The following is a 20,904-nucleotide window of genomic DNA, read 5'->3' on the forward strand; positions in this document are numbered from 1 at the left end:
GGGGGCGGCCACACTGCATCAGAGGAACTGCGGCCAGTGGGCCCAAGAGTCAGCCTTGAACAGCTGGATTAGAGTGTGGACAAAGCCCGAGTCGTCTGCTCACGGAGCTGCCTGCTCCACACAGACCGAGCACTCTGGGTCCTGGGCACTTGGCTATAATTTGCAGGGGACTAACCTATTCGGTCTCCCCCACCGTGTGGCTGAATGAGCAGACACAAGTAAACCAGCTGTGCACTGTTCTCATGTTCCTTCCTCACCACACGCAAAGGAGTCCTGCTGTTCTAGCTGCTTCCACGAGCTTGGAGTCTTATGCGAGTGGCGTGGACTTGGCAGGCAAAGGGGCCGGCTCTGGGGAAACCTGGACCCGTGACTTACTCTCGCCTTTCTGTGGGAGGAGGAGCACCGTCAATGCCACAGTCTGGGCTGCAGGGACCCGGCCCCACTCACTTGTGCCCCTTCCTTTCAGGGCTGCTGGGGGCCAGTCTTGCTCTCTCTCTGCAGGGAGTCCCACCCTGGGGTTGGGGCATGGAGCTGGCAGGACGGGAAGGGTTCACAAAAGGATAAATGCGCCCCAAAGTCCTCGAGCAGATTTGCTAGCATGGGGTTTTCTCACACCAAAGGAGTCGTTTGCGATCGGTAGTCTCAGTAGTCTCAGATAAAGGTGACCACAGCACACCTTAAATGAAGAGCTATCAAAACCTGGGGGGATTTTACATGCAAAGCCGATTTCTAGATACTGAGCAACCGGCAGAGCAGCTGCTGGGGGCCTGGATCCTGTGGGCCCTGAAGCTGGTGGCTCCTGAAACTTCAAGGCACCCACCAGGTGTTGTCCCCGACTCTTGCTGCTTTTCTGTGCCCACGACAATTAGGAGTGAGGACTCCCACAGGGGAATGTCCCCCAGGGCACAGCAACTGCGTATAAGCCGCAAAGGGCCGTGAACGTCCCCAGCGTGAGTAAGTTCTCTCTCGCCCTGGTGCCTATTGCACGTTCCTGCTCAGAGAGGCCAGGGGTCGACCAGACGAATGCGTCTTCTGCATCTTGGGCTTGATGCCATCCCCTCCCCTACCCCGTATGGACTAGGGAAGTCCCTGTGCTCTCGCTGGTCGATTGAGGCTGTCACTCAAGCTGAGCCTTCCAATAAGTGAGACACGTTGGAAACATCAGCAGGTTTGCCTCCAAGCACCAAGAGCTCCAAAGGGAGGGGCATTAGCATCCGCGACACTGAGTCAACCACATTCAAATCATCTGAACGCAAATTAACACAACTCTCCTGTGCGTGCTGGCAGCTGGGCCTGCTCTCCCCACTCTGCGTGGGTTTGCACACGACACACTGCAGGCTCTAGGCACACGCGTGAGTAGACCCTAAGCAATCATGGCTCAACAATGACCGTCTGCCCATTGTTAGAATCACCCAGGGAGAGGCACTGGGCTTCAGAGGCATTTCCTGGCACTCCCTGGTACTGGGTCTACCTGGATGTCATCCACCTGGGCACAGGCCTTCTGCGGTGCAGGGCTGGAGGGCTACACACACTCAGCGGCTCCATGGCAGCTGTCCCACTCCTCTGGATGCCCATGGGGAGCCAGCTGTGCAAGCCCGCCTGCCTCGAGTGGGGCTCTGTTCTGGCTGTGGAGACAGGATGGGGGAGACCCTGGTTCTGACGCAGCTCCTGTCACTGGGCCCACTGAATGCCCGGCCTGAGTTGCATTGGCGCACTCATGAGACACAGGATGAATCCATGGCAGCATTTGTCACACTTGTCCACCCCTAGCTTCCTAAGTCTCCCACTGAACTACAGCTGCTTCTGTTGTGTCCCGTTTCTCTAGGGATAAAGGACCCGCTCAATAACGTGATAGAAAAAGCCTCTTGGGATGGTCATTTCCATTTGCTCTTCTGCACTTATGTCCTTGGACCTGCCAGCGTCTTCCCTCCTGCCCCACGCTAGGCCCTGCCTCTCTCAAAGCTGAAACAGCCCTCCTGCTCACCGCTCTGCCACCTTGGCTGTCCGGTCCTGGGCCAGGGAGCTCTTTCTGCTGTCCACATGTCCCCTCCCACAGGCCTTCCCAGGCTCTTACCACCTAGTACGTGTCCATGTCAGGTGCTGCTGCATGGGCTCCCCCAGCTGCCCCCAGCTGCCCCCTAGGGCCTTCTGCCCCAGCACCTGTTGCAGTGTTTGTAACTGGTCTCTGACCCACGGTCACGGCAACCTGCAGAAGGCAGAGGCTCCTCTCTGAGTGGCTCAGCCCAGGCTCACTGCACAGAGCCTGGCTCACTTTCTTGTACTCAGAATAAGCTGCCGATTGAAGACATCAGTGAGTTCCCATAAGGCATAGAGCAGAGAAAGCGTCTGTGGAATCCCCGAGGTGGACCAGCAGTCTGAACACACTTGGTGCATTCGACTGGCCTGAGGCCCTTCTGGCCTTGGCCACACGGTTACAGGTTCCTTGGTGGCAAATCCCATTAGCTCTTTGAGATAAGATGTCAAGAGCAAGGACAAAACAAGCTTGCAACTCAAAGAGTAGAAGGACGGCAACATTTAGGAAACGTAAAAATGCTCAGTGACGTCAACCAACAGATCCACCAATCGCCAGGAAGACTGCAAAGATCTCTGGGCTTTTCTTCTCTCCTTCTGTCCCTCGACCACAAGGCTACGCAAAGCTTGACCAGGCACCCCCTATGCTGTGTGCACAAGGCTGCAACACAAACTGAAGTCAGAGATGGGTGAGACGCAGCCCCACCCTCCAGATGCTCAGTGCATCCAGCAGATAGGTAGGATGCACGGGCAACCACTGCCCAGTGTGCGCTAGAATGGAGCTCTGCATGTGGAGTGGAGAGCTGAGGGGCCATTCAGGAGGGCTTCCTGGGGGAAGAGGCCTTAACAGGCATGCACATTCTAGGCATCAAGCAGTTTGCATCCCTGAAACTTGTGGTCAGATTCTGCCCACACAGGGAGCTGAATAAGGAGAAGAACCTGAGGGCTGCTCTCTAAACACTACCTGACTGCTAGCACAGGTGTCACCGAGGGTCCCCTCACCCTGTGCATTGTGGCTTCCTGTAGAGGGCGGCAGTTGTCCAGGCAAGCTGGGCCTCCGGCTATGAGCATGCAGTCTTCAAGTATGTTCATGTTCACTTCTTTTTTTTTTAAGATTTATTCATTTTACTTGAAAGTCAGAGTTACACAGAGAGAGGAAAGGCAGAGAGAGCGAGAGAGAGAGAGAAAGAGAGAGGGCCTCCATCTGATGGTTCATTCCCCAATTAGCCGCAACAGCTGGAGCTGCAGTGGTCCGAAGCCAGGAGCCAGGAGCTTCCTCTGGGTCTCCCACACGGGTGTAGAAGCCCAAGGACTTGGGTCATCTTCTACAGAGAGCTGGACAGGAAGTGGAGCAGCCGGGTCTCGAACTGGCACCCATATGGGATGCTGGCGCTTCAGGCCAGGGCATTAACCCGCTGCGCCACAGCGCCAGCCCCTCACGTTCACTTCTTTGTTACAGGAACGCTCGGGACTGAATCGTGTCCCTGGCCAAATTCACACCTTGAGACTCTAACCCTAATATATTTGGAGGGAATTAATGTTCAGTTATGGTTGGGATCCTAATGTGACAGGTCTGGTTTGAGCTTTCTCTGCTGCCCCGTGAGGACATGGCTGTGAGGAGGCCATGCACGGGCCAGGAAGAGCCCTCAGCGGGACTCCACTGGGAGGCACCGTGATCTTGGACTTCCCGGCCTCCTCAAGTGTGAGAAAGGGGAACTTTGCTGTGTAAGGGCCCAGACGTGCGCTCTGTGTGGCAGCCGGAGCAGAGTAAGTCGAGGAGGGAGACAGAGCCCGAGCCACGTAGATTTGACTGTTTCTTAGGGCTTGTCAGGATGACGGGCATTTTGCATTTCAGTGAACATCTGATCTCTATTTTTTTTAATTTTTTATTTGTTTTTATTTTATTTTTTTTTTGACAGGCAGGGTGGACAGTGAGAGAGAGAGAGAGAAAGGTCTTCCTTTTTCCATCGGTTCATCCCCCAATGGCCGCTGCAGCTGGCGCGCTGCGGCTGGCGCACCATGCTGATCCGAAGCCAGGAGCCAGGTGCTTCTCCTGGTCTCCCATGGGGTGCAGGGCCCAAGCACTTGGGCCATCCTCCACTGCCCTCCTGGGCCACAGCAGAGAGCTGGACAGGAAGAGGAGCGACCGGGACAGAATCTGGCGCCCCGACTGGGACTAGAACCCAGTGTGCCGGTGCTGCAGGCGGAGGATTAGCCTATTGAGCCACGGCGCTGGCCCATCCTGGTCTCTAAATTTAAGTTATTCAATGTTTTTTTGAAGATCTACTTATTTGAAAGGCAGAGTTATGGGGTGGGGGCGGGGAAGAGCAATCTCTGTCTGCTGGTTCACTCCCCAAGTGGCTGCAATGGCCAAGGCTGCGCCAGGCCAAAGTCAGGAGCCTCTTCTACATCTCCCATGTGGGTGCAGGGGCCCAAGCACTTGGGCCATCTTCTACTGCTTTCCTAGGTCTTTAGCAGGGAGCTGGATCAGAAGCGGAGCAGCTGGGATTTGAACTGGTGCCCATTTTGGATGCTAACATTGAAGGAGGTGGCTTAATCCACTACACCACAGCACTGGCCTCAATTATTTAAATTAAAAAATGTAAATGCTTCACATCTTAGTTGGCAAGCTCATTAAAGTAGCCACATAGCATCACAGAGAGGGTGGGTGCTAGTCCTGGGTGACCTGGGGCTGGGTCCTGGGCCTGGGCTTCCTGGGATTACTGAGTAGAACTGGGCACAGCTGGGTTGTCTGCCTGGCACAGCACAGGCCCTGGCAGCTGTCAGTGAGACAGGGGGTAGTGTGGAAGGCATTCTGGGAGACTCAGTCCTCCTTAAATTCACCACTATAGGAACAGGCTTTAGAACAGCTAGATTCACTTCTCTCTCTGGGCAGAACCAAAATTCCCTCTTTGCCTGTTTTTAATTTCAAACCCCGTGACTTCATCTGCCTGGATCTGTGTTTCTCAACCGCATCTCAGAAAACGCCGCAGGGCATCTAGAATGATCTCAGCCAGTGTGGCAATGTTCTTATTAAAATCACAATATGGAATTCATTTTAATTCGCTTCCATTTGTGTTATATATTTGAAAACATCCCATCAAAGCCATCTGGCACTTTAAGACCTGGCTGAGAGTTTGCTGAGACATCATGTGAACAGTGTCAAGACTTCGTTCCTGCAGGAGCTGGCCTTCCGGGCTCCGAGGAGCACACATGAGGCCAGGTGTTATCTTTGCAGAGGCTTTGGATGCGGCGGGGTGGGACCAAGGGAGAGCAGGGTAAGCTGCTGCCACCGGGCTCCTCCACTTTCCCATCAGCCTGGTACCCTGGGTCTTGTCATGTTGCCAGGAGGTGGCACCATTGAGAGAGCGTCCTAGCAATGACTCTCTGCTTCCCAGAGCCCCTGTGTGGCCCTCCGTGAGGATAAACGGGGAGGCCTCACCCCCAGCGCCAGGTGAATCAGTTCTCTCTGAGAGCAGCCGCAGTGGGGTCAGGCTGGAGCGGAGGAGGAGAAGTAGGGAGGGAGATGAGAAGGCATTGTGACGCCCAGACCAGGAGAGGCAGGGGCTACAGACAGCAGGCTTTGGGGGAAGAGAAGACGACCGAGGCTCCTGGAAGCACTCAGCTCAGGATGTGGGTGGGGCAGAATGGAAGCAAATCACCCAGGTGGCGCGGGTCACCCAGCGGGCGTCCTTCCCAGCGTTTCCTTAAGCTGCACCTGCTCTGTGCTGCCGACACACGGCCTCTTGGTCATTTAACCCATTTGTTTTTTGGAGAGCTAGACAGAGCTCCCTGTTCACTGGTTCACTTACTAAACCCCTGGGATGCCTGCACCAGCTGAGACGGGGCCGACCTCTGGATAATTTAAAACCCACTCCTGGCCTCTCTCACATTACAGCCCAGGCCACCTCCAGGCTGAGTGCCCATACCCAGAGAGGTGAGCGCCACCTCCATTGTCCCAATGCTGCATAGCCCCGGGAAGCAGACACTACAAAACGCTGGATGCAAACCGGGATTTGTCGTCGACACATGTGACACGGTGGCCTCTGTGATGAGAAGCCCGTGCCAGCGCTGTCACCGCTTACTTCAAAACCGCTGGGTGTCTGTCCTCAAGCTGGTGTCACCAGAAGCAAGCTCACCATCACCCAAAGGAAGCAGCCAGGCATCAAAGGGCAGACATGGGGCGTGCATGAAGATCACAACACAGGCCCAGGAGTCGGGAGAGCCAGTGTCCCACGAGCTCGACGCCGAGCAAGTGGATGAGGCAGACGCGGTACACCTGCCACCCTGCCGCGACCCAGCTGGGAAGTGCACCCCACCCTTACCTCCAGTGGGCTTTCAGAAAACACTTTCCATCCTGACTTTAAGATGTTGGGTGTCCCCCTGAGCTGATCATTCCACAAATGGGCAAAAGACCGGGACCTTGAGGTCCCCACCAGCTGCCATCGCCACACCGGGAGCAAACTGCCCATTCCTGCAAAGGTGTGAGCAGGGGCAGGTGTGAGGCGAGAGCCTTACCTGGTCCAGCTTCCAGTGGAACTCTGCAGGGCGAAAGGTGTCGGCCTGGTCGAAGTCCTTGCGCAAGAGGAAGACGAGGCGGCAGTTGTGCACGTACAGGGCGTAGTGGTGCCGGTTCATTTCTGAAAAGCAGAAGGAGGGGTGGGGGAGTGAGAGAGCCCCCTGTGTCCGCCTCTGCTGCTCCACCTCTGAGCACAGCTCGGCAGGGCAAAGCCACGGGGCCGTCCAGTGGGTTCTGATCAAAAACGTTCTAGAACACGTGTGGAGCTCACTGAGATGGAAGAAGACGACTCGGGAGAGCCTACAGCAAAAGTGCGGAGAATCCTGTTGGGCTTTAAATACTGGCCAAGCTGAGGCTCCGCAATTGCATCGGCTCCGGGTGGACACCACGTAGGTCAAGGGGCTCTTTGCTGTTGTTGGCATTGCTGACATTTGTAGGAGGGTCAGGGGGCTTCTGCCAGTCCCACCAGCTGCTGTGGGAGAGTTCTGGGTTTGTAAATTTATTTGAGAGGTAGAGTTACAGGGAGAGGGAGAGACACATGGAAAGGTCTTCGTTTTATTTTATTTTTTATCATTATTTTTATTTGACAGGTAGAGTTATAGACAGTGAGAAAGAGAGACAGAGAGAAAGGTCTTCCTTCTGTTGGTTCACTCCCCAAGTGGCCGCCACGGCTGGCACTGCGCCAATCTGAAGCCAGGAGCCAGGTGCTTCCTCCTGGTCTCCCATGTGGGTGCAGGGCCCAAGCACTTGGGCCATCCTCCACTGCCCTCCCGTGCCACAGCAGAGAGCTGGACTGGAAAAGGAGCAGCCGGACTAGAACCGGTGCCCATATGGGATGCCAGTGCCGCAGGTGGAGGATTAACCAAGTGAGCCACGGCGCCGGCCCTGAGAAAGGTCTTCCATCTGTTGGTTCACTCCCCAGATGGCCACAATGGCTGGAGCTGAGCCAATCTGAAGCCAGGAGCCAGGAGCTTCCTCCAAGTCTCCCATGTGGGTGCAGGGGCTCAAACACTTAGAGCATCTTCCACTGCCTTCCCAGGCCATAAGCAGAGAACTGGATCAGAAGAGGAACAGCCGGGACTAGAACCAGCACCCATAGGGGACGTTGGCGCTGCAGGTGGAGGCTTAGCCTACTACGCACAGCACCGGGCCCCTGCAGGCTTTATTTTTATTTTATCAGGCTCTATAACCGGTCACAGAGCTCCTCTCCTCTCCCTGCTGAGTCTCTTTTCAGAGGAGCTGCTGCCTGATTCGCAGCTGGGAGGGTGGTGGGCACACTGCTTCCCTAGCATGAGACTTTGTGCCTCTCCAAAGCCATGGACTAGAACCCTCCTCTCTGCACCCAGTCAATGGGACCATTTCCTGTATTGGTACAGAAACCTCCTTGCCTGCTTTGCAAGCCTCCCAGAAGCCTGGCCCCAATGCCTGCAGCCACAAGGTACAGTGAATCGGCAGAAGAGGAGCTGCTCTTGGACCAGAGCTTGGAGAACCCACAGGTTATCACATCATGGCACACAGAAACCCCCAGGGGCACGCTCCATCCATGCTGGGAGAGTGAGCAGGCCACCACGCACAAGTGGGAAGAGCATGGGTCCTGCAGTCAGATTTTGAGTGATCCGGGTCTGTGAGTGACAGCAAGAGCTATTTCACCTGGTCAACCTCAGTGTCTTAACTGTACCATGGAACATTCTAATGTGTCCTAAGAATAGGAGGTTGTGAACAACCCTGGTCAACACCAGTCCACTTCTGGGAAGGGCCTGACTCGTCCTGTCCAACCCCTGCCACAGTGGTTGGTCCAGGTGCAGCAGTACTAGCCATTCTCCTGGCCACAGGGCTTCTGTGGGGACCTGGCAACCGAGCCAGTTCAGGGCAGTGATGTGAGTTTTTCTGAGCCATTCTGGAAGAAGCCTTTCTCTCTTTCCCACTAGAGGCCGAGGCATGTAATGGGGTGAGGAGGGGAAGGCTTGGAGTGGCTGCAGTCCTGCATGCCAACAGGAAATGGATACACCTGTAGTGCAGAGCTGCAAAACTGCTGGGAAGAGGGGCCAGGGACTATTTCACAGCCCCGGACGCTTCCAGGCACAGGAACTCCGCGTTGCCTGTGTTATTTTGACTCTCTGGCTGTCTGATAGCAGCTTGACCTGGGCTTCATATCCATTGTAAGTGAAACCCTTGGGTTTTAAAAGAAATTATTTACTTATTTGAGAGGCAGAGTTACAGACAAGAGAAAGGTCTTCCATCTGCTGGTTCACTCCCCAAATGGCCACAACAGCCGGAGCTGGGCCGATCTGAATCCAGGAGCTGGGAGCTCCTTCTGGGTCTCCCATGTGAGTGCAGGGACCCAAGTACTTAGGCCACCTTCTACTGAGTTCCCAAGCCATAGCAGAGAGATGGGTCAGAAGTAGAGCAGCTGGGACACGAACCAGCACCCATATGCGATGCTGGTGCCACAGGAAGAGGCTTAGCCTACTGCACCACAGCACTGGCCAGTGAAAGCATTTTAATTGATAATAATGAGGAGATGCATGCAAAACATCTGTGCAGGGCAGATGCTCAATAGCTCTTCGCTGTTAGGAGGGCGATTACCCTGCTTCGTGACCACAGCAGTGCGGCCAGGGCGTGCCAGGGGCTGTTTTCCCACAAGGATGTCACCAAAGAGTGGCAGGAAGGAGACCATCTATTGTCAAGTGTGCTGGGGCCTACCCAGGCCAGTGTCTGGGTGATCACTCTGAGCCCCTGGCAAAACACCCACAGCTTGGCCATTGGATTTTACTATGTATTTTTGTTCCTTCCACCATTAGAGAGATGGTCCCATATAATTTATATTGAAATCTGTTAGGAAATATGAGGAAGGGCCAGAGTTTTGGTATAGTGGATAAAGTCACCGCCTGCCATGCCAGCATCCCATGTGGGCACTGGTTCATATCCCAGTTGCTCCACTTCTCATTCAACTCCCTGCTAATGGCCTTGGAAAGCAGCAGAGGATGGCCCAAGTGCTTGAGCCCCTGCCACCCATGTGGGGACCTGGATAAAGCTCCTGGCCCTTGGCTTTGTCTTGACCCAGCCGTGGCCATTTGGGGAGTGAACCATAGATGGAAGCTCTCTATATACCTCTCCTTTTGTCTCTATAACTATGTCAAATAAATAAATAAATCTTAAAGAAAAGGAAAATATGAGGGGGCACTGGGGTTGTGGTGCAGGAGGGTACGCTGCTGCCTGCGACAGTGGCATCCTATATTGGAGCACTGGTTCAAGTCCCAACTGCTCCATATCCAATCCAGCTTCCAGTTAATGAGCCTGGGAAAGCAATGCAAGATGGCTCAAGTTCTTGAGTCCCTGCAACCCACATGGGAGATGCAGTTCTGGAAGCCTGACTTTGGCCTGGCCCAGTCCTGGCTCTTGTGGACATCTGGGGAGTGAACCAGAGATAGAGGATCTCTCTTTCTCTCTCTCTCTCTCTCTCTCTATCTCTATCTCTTTCTCCCTTTCTCTTTCAAATAAATAAAGACTGTTTTTAAAAAAAAGAACATATGGGCTGGCACTGTGGCTCACTTGGCTAATCCCCCGCCTACAGCACCGGCACTCCTGGTTCTAGTCCTGGTTGGGGAGCCAGTTCTGTCCCGGTTGCCCCTCTTCCAATCCAGCTCTCTACTGTGGCCCGGGAAGGCAGTGGAGGATGGCCCACGTGCTTGGGCCCTGCACCTTCATGGGAGACCAGGAAGAAGCACCTGGCTCCTGGCTTTGGATCAGTGCAACACGCTGGCCGTAACGGCCATTTGGGGAGTGAACCAACGGAAGGAAGATCTTTCTCTCTGTCTCTAACTCTGCCTGTCAAAAAAAAAAAAAAAAATTAAAGGTCCTCACAAAGTTCATGGAAAACTCATATCATGAAAAAATTTGCATGCATTTCCAAATTTCTGCATACAAATAAACTTATCTTTTAATTCCATTTCTCCATGAATTTTTTGGAAGTACCTTTGTATAGAAAGAAAACATTTTTGCTTTTGTTTGTATTTGGAGACAGGGAGGCTTGGGTTGAGGAGGGGCCAGGAAAGAAGAGAGACTCCTGCTGGGAACACCCTACAGCCTGGGCAGCTCCAGTCCCTTTCTTGTGACTTGACCCCTGGGGTCCAAGCACACTCCAGGCCCCTGGTGTACACAGCGCACTGCTGATGAGACAGGCTCGGGAGCCCACCGCCTTGCTTTCCTGTCCTTAAGAGTTCCTCAGGAAGCTCCTTCCCTCCTCTCTATCCACATCTCTGGCAGATCCTCAAGCCTTCCTATCACTGTAGATGTTGGAACAGTCTTGAGGAGGCCAATCCAGCCACACATCAGACATCGCATCTGATTACAAGATGCAACCCTGCCTCCACTCAGCCTCGACCCACAGCTCTGCAGCCAACAGCAGGGAGGCGTGGGGTAAGGCCCGTGCCTTTAGTCTCCTTGTTCCACCCCTTAGTCCCCAATTTCCTCCTAGCTCTGGTCATGGTCAGAGGCGAGGGAAGCAGATAAAGAGGAAAGCAGCATAGAGTCTTTTTCAAAAGCCGGTGGAGTTCACAACTTTCTCATGAATGTTGTAAGTCCTGTGTCATGGCAGGTGTCTACCTATGGGTCCCTCCGAGGGTGCGTGGGTTGGTTTGTGGAGAGGCTCTGCAGAGACTCCAGATTGCCACCTTCCCTACCATCCCCCCAGGAAGGCTGGCCCTGCTCTAAATCCTGAATCTGGAAGTGACATCATGAATGACGGTCCCTTTCTGGATGGCTGGGACTTTTATGCTGATTGTAACCCCGTTTCTGTTTGGCCCCTACCTCTCCATTCCGGCTGAACTTTCCTGATTCCTCCCCAGCTCCTGGCCTCTCTTGGTAGTCCTCTCCCAGGCCCATATCCACTCCTGCTGCTGGGTTCTCCTGGCAGGCAGCCCTCCGGCCTCGAGCCCAACTCTGGAGGGCCATGTGGCACAAGCACAAGAAGAAAACCCCTTGTGCCCTGCCAGATTGTCACTAAAGCCGCTCTCCCCACTGTCCTTCTCCCCACCCTGCACTGAGGCGCTGACCTCAGACACCTGGACAAGAGTCAGGTCCCGGCTTTCACACTCCCTGTTCTCCTGAGCCCAGGAGCTAAACTGCCCCAGGTCTCGCCTGGGATCTGCCTTAACACCAGCCTGGAGTGAGCCCCTCACCCCCAGCAGACAACCCAACTCTTCCCAGTGATGTTTGTGGGTGCCTCTGGGGTGTGGGAGCATCACCTCCCTTTCCCTGCAGGCAGGGGGCCATTCTAGCACCTGCACCAAGCTGACACCTCCACCATGCCCGCTGATTACAGGACAAGGGTGGCCTCTGTCTCTTGGAAAGCCCTGTGGGGACGCAGTATGTGAGCCACATGTCATTCACTGATCTCAGGGAACCCCAGCAGTAGTAGGAGGGCTGCACACCAGGGGCAAGGAGCCCCAGCAGGAGCAGCAGGTGGGTGCTGGGGGGGGGGGTTACTGAGAGGGGGCAAGTGCTGGGGAGAAATCAGGAAAAGCAACTGAAAGAAGAAAGGGCCCGGAGAAGAAGGACCAACGGAAGTGGGGGTGCAGGGCACAGGGACGCACACAATGTCCTCACGGTGTAGACACTGCCATGCATTCCTCAAACCCCGAACCCCATGTCCTCAGCTCCTAGGCACACTCAGCGACCAATGCCCATGTCACAGCCTCTCCTGTGTTAGGTGGGGGCAATGTGGCCGCATTCTGGCAGGTGGAACACAGTCAGAGGTGAGAGCTGCCATCTTCTGTGCTCACCAACACAGGCCTTCCATGCGCAGCTCTAGCTTTATGGTCGGTGGTGAAAAAGGGCGGTGCCAAATGATACAGGGCTCCTGGCCTCTGAACACCTGGGCGAAGCACAGATGCACAGCAGGGCTCCTGCACAAGGACAGGAGGGAACGCCACGAGGAAAGAGTGTCAGCCTCCCAGGGTGTTGCCCCTCCCTCCCTCCCTCCTTCTCTCTCTCTCTCTCTCTCTCTCTCTCCCACAATTAGCCTTTGCTGGCTAGTCAATTCTTTTACACAACTATTTATAAATTACTTCATTATGGATCTGCATTAATAAGCTTCACTCGGTGTAGCAAACAGCAATTAATGCAATCTTACGAAGGGCGATTTGACAATTTTACATTAATAGCTTTCCTAACATTTCTGGTCAGGAAAGCAGCAGAGATGCCCAGAAGGCACATCCAAGAACACTCACTACAGCACTGTTTTATTTGTACTTAAAAGGAGACAATCTAAATATTTAACAAAGAGGGGCCAGTTAAATGAGGTGTGATAAATCCATATGGCAGAATTCTACACTGCCATCTAATTCACGTTTTTAAGGAATATTTTATCACATAGAAAAATTATCTGGATATGGTTACATAAAGGAAGAAGATAATAGCATCACACGTATTATAAAAATATATTGAAAACTCTAAGGATGGTCTCCATATGCATGGATATAAAAATAACGTCCCAATGAAATGCACAAAATGTTATCAGACAATATCCCCCCAAGTGTCAGGATTTTAGGTGGTTTATGAATTCTCTGTTATATTTTCTGTATTTTTCACATTTCTGCTGTAAACAAATGTTGTTTTTATACCTTGAAAAGGTTTTGATATTTAAAAAGTCCCAAATCAAGCTTTGAGTTATTCTTGATATTTTTGATTTTATTAAGGACAAGGAGATATTTAGAGCTTTTTTTTTTTTTTTTAAGTCTGAGAAATTAGAGAAAAATCTGCCCGTCTCCTCTAAGTTGTAAAGTGTGATCTTATGCAAGGGCCAAACTGCACAGCACAGGTCTCGCCACCTGTGGAGCTGGAATGGCCATTGGCAGATCTGCAGTGATGACAGGGGGCCTCATGGGTGAAGGCAGAGTTGCCAGCTGTGGCTGCCCAAGAGAGCTCCCTGAGATCCTGGCTCATTGAGCTGAGGTGGGACTCTGGTATCTACATATTTTTACAAATGCACTAGCTTATTCTAACAACAACCTCTGGTGCTCTAGTCTGGGCTGGGAACATGGAGCCAGAGGATCCAGGTTCTTGGTAACTGGCTGTGCTGTCCTGGGCCAGTCCCTCAACCTGCCACATTCCAATTGCCTTGGCCGTACGCACTAGCATCTGTCTCTGGCTGTCCCACCTCCCAGGAATGCTTGCTACATCTCAGAAAGCACTATATGTAGGTCTTCAAAAAGTTCATGGAAATGCATATTCTGAGAAAACTGTGCCTGGATTTCAAATTTGTCTCTGCACCAAAATAAATTCCTCTTTTAATTTCTTTCTCTGCACATTTTTTGGCTTCTGTGTGTGCAGCTGCTGATCCTAGCTTGGCTGCTTTGCGTTGGTCTGCACAGGCCTGAGCTGTTGCCTCCTTGAGATTTGGCTCCAAGATCCTGATGGGAGCAGTCCACTAGGTGCCCCACACTCCTGGTCACTGAGCACGGCCCTGAACCCCAGCGCCACCCCTGGCAGGTGTGCGGGGTCCTTCCTGCATGAATGTCTCAGAAAACCTGCCCTTGGCACTGACCCCTACACAGACCCATCACATGACAAGGGCAACGGCAGGCATCTGCATCTCAGTTTCTACGTCCAGGACATATATCAGTATTTATGGTGAAGATCGATTGAAACAGGGAATGTGGGAGTTCCTGTAGCACTGAAAAGTAGGAAAAAAACAGAGGTGATGAGGACAAGGACAGCATCAGGTAACTCAACAGAGCACTGATCATGGGCCTGATGCGGCTAAGTGACTTAATGCTTCGTCTCATGTTTACTTTCGCTCTTTGCACGTGGGAAACTGAGGCTCAGAAAGACTTAGTACTTACCCCGGTCACACCTTCAGGAGCCGTCAAGCCGAGAGCTGAGTTGTCAGCCGTTCTTCTGCACCAGCTTCTTAATATTATAGTTGCTGTGGTGGCTGTTTTGTTTGGGAAATTTAACTAAAGTAGTGTAGTACTTGAAACGGGAAATTGTGCAACTGTAATCAGAGTTGTGAATTTTGCCTATGGCCTCAGTGAGTGTGTGTGCACACGTGTGCATGTGTACACACACATGTCTGTGCATGTGTGTGAGCGTGCATGTTTGTGCTTGCGTGTGTGTGCACACATGCACGTGTGCATGCATGTGTGTGCGTGCATGTATGTGTGTGCACCAGAGCAAAGGATGTGGATTTAGCTGCACTACGTTGCCGTTCTAGTTCTGAAACTTGCTAGCTGTTTAACTACTTGTGACAAGTTATTTGGCTACTCACTGATGTTTGCTTGTTATCCTTAACTCGGAAAATGCAACAATGCTTTCATAAAGTTGTAGAGGTGAGAAAACTGTATAGAACAGTGACCGCTAATGCCAAGTGTACTTCCTGTGTGCCAGGAACTGTTCTCAGCACTGCACATCTATCAACTCATTTAATCCTCATCACAACCCTATGAGGAAGTTAACACCATGCTGCCCATTTCACAGATGGAAAGGGACACACAGAGAGGGTGCAGCATGTGCCCAAGGTCCCACAGCTATTAAGTTATGGAGCACTAACCACCACGCCGTGACTTGCACAGACGGTCTCGATATGCGATACATGTCTAACAAGACTGGAGACTGTTGTTACACAGGGTGGTGATTTTCCAGCCACTGTTTTAAGTTCAGGCTTTTATTCCAAGGGTTTTTGGAAACCTTCCTTATCATACATTAAAGATGAGGCTTCTCTGCTTGAAGTGAGGATGAAGCTTCATCTCACATCAGCACCTCCTATAGCAGCCCTAAGATTCTTCTGGGTGTGCTAGGGTTCCAAGGAACCCAGTGTGAAAACCACTAATCCAGGCATTGGGGTGCAGTGGGGTAAGCCATGCCTTGCAACACCTGCATCCCATATCTGACCACTGGGTCAAGTCCTGGCTGCTCCACTGCCTATCCAACTTACTGCTAATGCACCTGGGAAAGCAGGGATAATGGCCCAAGTGCTGGACACCTGCCACCTAGGTAGAGACCCTGATGGAGTTCCAGGCTCCTGGCTTCCACCTGGCCCAGCCCCAGTCATTGTGACCATCTGCAGAGTGAACCAGCAGCTGGAAGATCTCTCTCTATTCCCTTCTTTCTCTCTATTACTCTTTCAAATAAATAAATACTTTTTTAAATAAATGCATTCTTTGCATCTATGCCTCTACTTTTCCATCTTTCCTGTTCCTGCTTTCTCCTGGGACCATCAAAGAAGCAATGAAAAAACAAATCAGAGACCAGAATATATTCCCCGGGCTGCCCTCATGCTGCTGCTTTTCTCCCACATCCTGCAGAGTGTGTCTGTACCGAAGGGTGCCAGGCCAGAGACTCACCGGTCTTATCTGAGTTGCAGAGGATGGTTTCCTTCTCGGCTCTCACACCGGGGCTAGGGCCATGTCTCATCCACATGGTGATGGTGAACTGATCCGTCAGGTTCTTGGGCACAATCCCATCAGGGATCTTGGCGCCCTGCCGGCCATCAAACTTGAAGATCATCTCGCTGCTGTCCACCAGCAGTCCTGCGGTCCAGTTGGTGGCAGCACTGGGGGATGGCAGGAGGTCGATGATGCCGGAGGAGGCTCCTGTCGTGGGCAGGGGAGAGAGAGTGAGCAGAGGGTCATTGCTCTGTGACCTGCTCCTGGGTCAGGATGGAGCACACAGCACACTTATTCAGAGGCCTGTGCCTAGCCCTGAGCTGGAAAACTTGGAGAGAGAGGCGTCAGTCACCATCCCAGTCCCTGAGCTGCTTATCGTCTGCTTGGGGAAGCACTAGCAAATTACACACAAAAGTGCTGCACGAGGCACATCAGGGTGTGAACTACGATACAAAGAACAGGTGTTGGAGGAGTTTAGAGAATGGGGAGAAGCGTAGGGGCTTTTATTTGCAGAGAAATTTCCTAGGGAAAGCCAAGGTTTGAGTTGGATGCCCAGACTGACTCATCCATGCAACCACCCATCCATTCACCTGTCATCCATTTAGTAGGCACCAACCAGTGCTAACACCCTCTGCTAACGCTGCCACATGAAAGGGAATGAGACGCAGTTCCTGACTTGGAGAGGGTAGGGTCAATGTGGCAACACAACTGAGGTCAGGGCTGTGACAGGAAGGTCCCAGGTCCTGATCCCTTGGGCAGGCATGTGAGCCACTTCACACTCAACACACTTCTGTACCACCATTCGTTGAGGCCAGATGCTCCAGTGGCTGAGAACACAGGCACTTGAATCTGACCCAGAGCAGGAAGACCGGTTGGCTGGAAGTAGTACAAGTGCTATGGGCAGATTTGTGCATTAGAATCACATCAACAGCTTTGGAGAGGGCAGGGTTGAGGTGAGAGACTGGCTGGCCTGGAGAGAATTCTGACTGCCCCACCGGGAGGATCCATGGGCCTCCATTAGCTGCCCATAGAGGCTCAAAGACAGAGTTCTCCACATCCTCTGCTCCATACAGGAGCAGGTGAGAAGGAGGAGGATCAGGAACTTCCTGTTATATTCAAGTAGTAAGAAACAGGGAGTCTGGGGACCAGCGCTGTGGTGCAGCGGTTAAAGCTGCCACCTGCAATGCTGGTATCCCATGAGTGCCGTTGGTGGTGCAGCTGCTCCACTTCTGATCTAGCTCCCTGCTGATGGCCTGGGAAGGCAGTGGAAGATGGTCAAAGTGCTTGTGGGCCCCTGCCTCCTACGCGGGAGATCCAGGTGGAGTTCCTGGCTCCTGGCTTTGACCTGGTTCAGCCCTGGTAGTTGTGGCCATCTTGGGGAATCAATCAGCAGATGAAATCTCTCTCTCTCTCTTTCTCTGTATTCTTTCAAAATAAATAAATAAATCTTAACATACAAAGCAAAAAAAAAAAAAAAAAACCCCAGGGAGATTAAGGAGGGTCCTGGGTGGGGGCTGGGTGCACGGGCCTATTCCTTGGCACAGCACCAACCACTCAGTCATAAGCTGAAAGGTTTAATGGACGGTGGTTATGTGCATTACCTGCCATTTGTCTAGGATCATTGAATTTTTGACTTCCGTATACCAGAGCCTCAACTCTCCTCAGGGATTGGGTTTCAAAGTCACCAACCACGGAAAATCTGCAGCTGAAACTGCTCTTGAAAATCCTTCAGGGGAGGCACCGCATTGGAAACCAATACACTTGGCAGAGGTTCAACCCGGCCGGTTTTCCTTCCAGCCTTGGAGCGAATCATCAGGCCTCTCCCCACTGACTTGCAAAGGAAAGCTCTGCCTGGTGGGAAACATGTACCCCCCCCCCCCCAGCCCAGATGCTCTGCTCTGCCCTGTGAGAGGCTCACCCTGGGAGAGGCTTCCACAACTCTGCAGGCTGAGAAAGTGGGTGGTAGGGTTTGAATTGGATTCAGCTCCCTAAATTCTTAGGGACATTTAAACCCCAAAGTCTACTGTTAATGGTTAACGGATGAATGCTGGAGATTGAGGGATTAGGGTGGAGGCTGGATCCAAGGACGGCGTCTGAAGGTGGGGCCTCTGGGAAGTGGGGGGTGGGATTGGATTAGGTCCAATGATTACGTCCATGATGGAATCATGAGAGCTTCACAAAGAGGAGCGCATGGTCATGGAGGGGGAGCGTGCTTCCTGTCTCTCGTGCTTCCTGATTACCAAGTGGTAGTTCCTCTGCACGGGCTCCACCACTGCCAATCAGCTGCCCGAGCCATGGGGCTGCCCAGTCTCAGACTGTGAACTTCCAAAACTGCCAGCCAGATCACCCTTCTGGTGTTTTTAAAGTACTGAAACACTAACACAGTGGGAGACGCAAGTCTCCCCATTCACGTTCATGCTTAGCTTGTGCTTATCGAGGGAAATACAGGTAGAGTTGGTGGCTTACATAGGATTTCCTAGGGGTTTTGCCCAGCACTGCGCCTGACACTGAGTAGGCTCTCAGCTAATATTTATGAAAGTGTTTGCTCTCACCCAGGGCTCCCATGAGATGTTTCTGCTAACTTAGCCAGTGTTCAGAGGAGCTTGCCCATCTGGCCTCCGTTCTACTCCCCACACTTCTCGTCATACCTGTTCTCATCCCATGCTCCTAGCTCCTGGATTGGTACCCCTGTACGTATCTGATAAACTAATTCACACTATGGTTTTAATAACCAACAAAGCCTTCACCCTCCTTCGGTATGTGTGACGAAAGGCATCAATCAAGGTGGTGGCAGGCAGAGATCTGTGAGTGGTTTGGAAGCAGGAGATGATGGCTTTTTGCAAAAAGCTCATTTTCCCCAGCAGCCTCTTTGGCCCAATTAGTCAGCGGAGCTGGGCACCAGGATTTGCCCAGTGTGAAGTCAGGGGTGACTGCAGCACACACAGAGTGTGCATCAGTTCCCGAAACCGGGGGCGGCCAGAGAGACACAGGATGAGTATTCAGGGCTCCACGTCTCACTCAAGCCAATGACACCGACACAGTCCAGCAGGAGCCCCTGCAGAGGTGTGTGCACTTTCGGCTGCTGGGACGAGCTCGGCCATCACACAGAGCAGCCAGGCCTCCTCCAGGGTCCAGGGGAACTGGGATGCGTTTGGGAAGGGGAACTGGGATGCATTTGGGAAGGGTATGAAACTCTACCATGTCAGGGCCTTTGTTTTGGCGAAACCCTTTGCTGTTCCTACAGAAATCACACTACAGTGAACACTTCAGACCAGGGAAGGAGAGGACTATAAATTCCTCTCCAAACATATCTGGATAGAGGGAGAGAGGTATAGAGTGAAGCCTAGCGTGAGGGCATGGGGGAGACCTACAGGGAAGGTTTGGAGGCAAGGCTGGTTACAGAATAACCCAGGCCCAGTCAAGGATATTTTATAGATATATCCAATATTTATAGAGCTTTATTATTGTTAGAGAGAGAGAGAGAGAGAGAGAGAGAGAGAGAGAGAGATCAAGTGCTCCCATCCATTGATTCCCTCTCCAAATTCCACCAACGGCCAGGGTTGGAGTGGGGTGAGAGTCACAGCCTGGGAATGCAATCCAGGTCCTGCATGGCAGTGGCAAGAACCCAATTATCTGAGCCCTCACTGCTGTGTCCCAGGTCTGCACTGGCAGGAAGCCGGAGTCAGGAGCCGGAGCTGGGACTCGACCCTGAGCACTCGGAGTGGGTGTCTTAACTGCCAGGCTAAACGGCAACTCCAAAGCTTTGCTTTGTCATAGTTATAAAAGTTTTCTGTTTCCTCCTAGGAAGTTTTTATTGGGCATTGTGTGGTGCCAGACCTGAATTAATTAAGTACTTCATGAGCTCTTTCTTAATTGCTCACGTGTTTGATAAATACTCCTGAGATTCCAGCTTGCAGACAAGAGCCTGAGGCTGAGTGAGCAGCTGAGTGAATCCATCATCCGGACTTCCCGGCTCTGTGGCCCCTGCTCCTTACCTCCTCCGTGCACGGTTTACAGGCATAGAAACTGAGGCCCAGGGAGGGGGAGTGACTGGACTGAGATCACACAGCCACACAGCTGGCCAGAGGTAGAAGTGGCTCTCAAATACCCAGTGTTCTTTCCAAGACACAGTAGTATGCAGGGGGCCAACCAGCCGACCTGCCATGCCCGGCTCCATCCCATGGACCCCAGCTCCCCACCCAGGTGGCTGCTACCGCAGACCGGCATGTTGAGGACAAGGGGAGCCATTGATGTGGTGCTCCCCGGTCTTCCCTGCTAAAGAAGAGACACAGGCCATCCTCCCTAACTCGCATGTGTCACCTGCCCCGAAGCATTAAGCTGCATTGAGCCAGATGGCGTAGACCTCCATAAACGTGGCAGATTGTATTTCATTGCTTGGTTCACTTAAACAAACTGAGAATGATTTACTTTCTCTGAGAGTTCTTCTATCGCTTCTCCCAGAGGGATCCCATGGGAAAGCAGTGGGTAGACAGGATGCGTCACTCGCAGAGATGGTCTGTGCACCGGTGTGCATTGGAGATGCTCCTGTGGAGTCCTCCTCCAAGGTCCCTGCGTTTGCATTCTATGGCTTTAATGAGAGCAGAGTGTCCTTAGTGCCTCCAGCTGTGCCTGTGGCAAGGGTGACTGACCCACAGCCCTCATGGTCCCCTGCAGGGCGTAGGGTGGGCTGGGGATAGGTGGAAGGATTTCAAGGAGAAGGTCCAGTGAATCAAGGACACCAACTCTTTTGCAAAGCATTCTCTGCATGGGAGAGACCCATGGTGAACACAGCAGGGACAAGGACACAGGGCAAGGCCAGCTCCCTATCGTTCCAGTCCATGCTACGAGTGGCTCAGTCATGCCAGGCCCTGCCATGAGAATGCAGCAATGGACCAGGTGGAAATGGCTCTGCTGTGAGGCACCAGGTAAAAGGCATTGATTTTCTGGAAGAAGCAATTCCATGAGGGT

General features: G+C 52.6%; 1 protein-coding gene across 1 annotated transcript in view; it reads right to left on the reverse strand.

Moving 5' to 3' along the window:
• Positions 1–20,904, reverse strand: part of CLSTN2 (calsyntenin 2) — a 578,785-nt gene that overhangs the window by 72,859 nt on the left and 485,022 nt on the right. Inside the window, exons 7-8 of the mRNA XM_002716578.6 lie at positions 15,895–16,143; positions 6,550–6,671 (exon numbers count right to left, since the gene is read on the reverse strand). Coding sequence (XP_002716624.4) covers positions 6,550–6,671; positions 15,895–16,143 — 371 coding nt within the window. The remainder of the gene's footprint in view (positions 1–6,549; positions 6,672–15,894; positions 16,144–20,904) is intronic.

The sequence above is a fragment of the Oryctolagus cuniculus genome, chromosome 4 (genome assembly GCF_051225735.1).
Source record: "Oryctolagus cuniculus isolate XC-2025 breed Fujian yellow rabbit chromosome 4, ASM5122573v1, whole genome shotgun sequence".
Lineage (NCBI taxonomy): Eukaryota > Metazoa > Chordata > Mammalia > Lagomorpha > Leporidae > Oryctolagus > Oryctolagus cuniculus.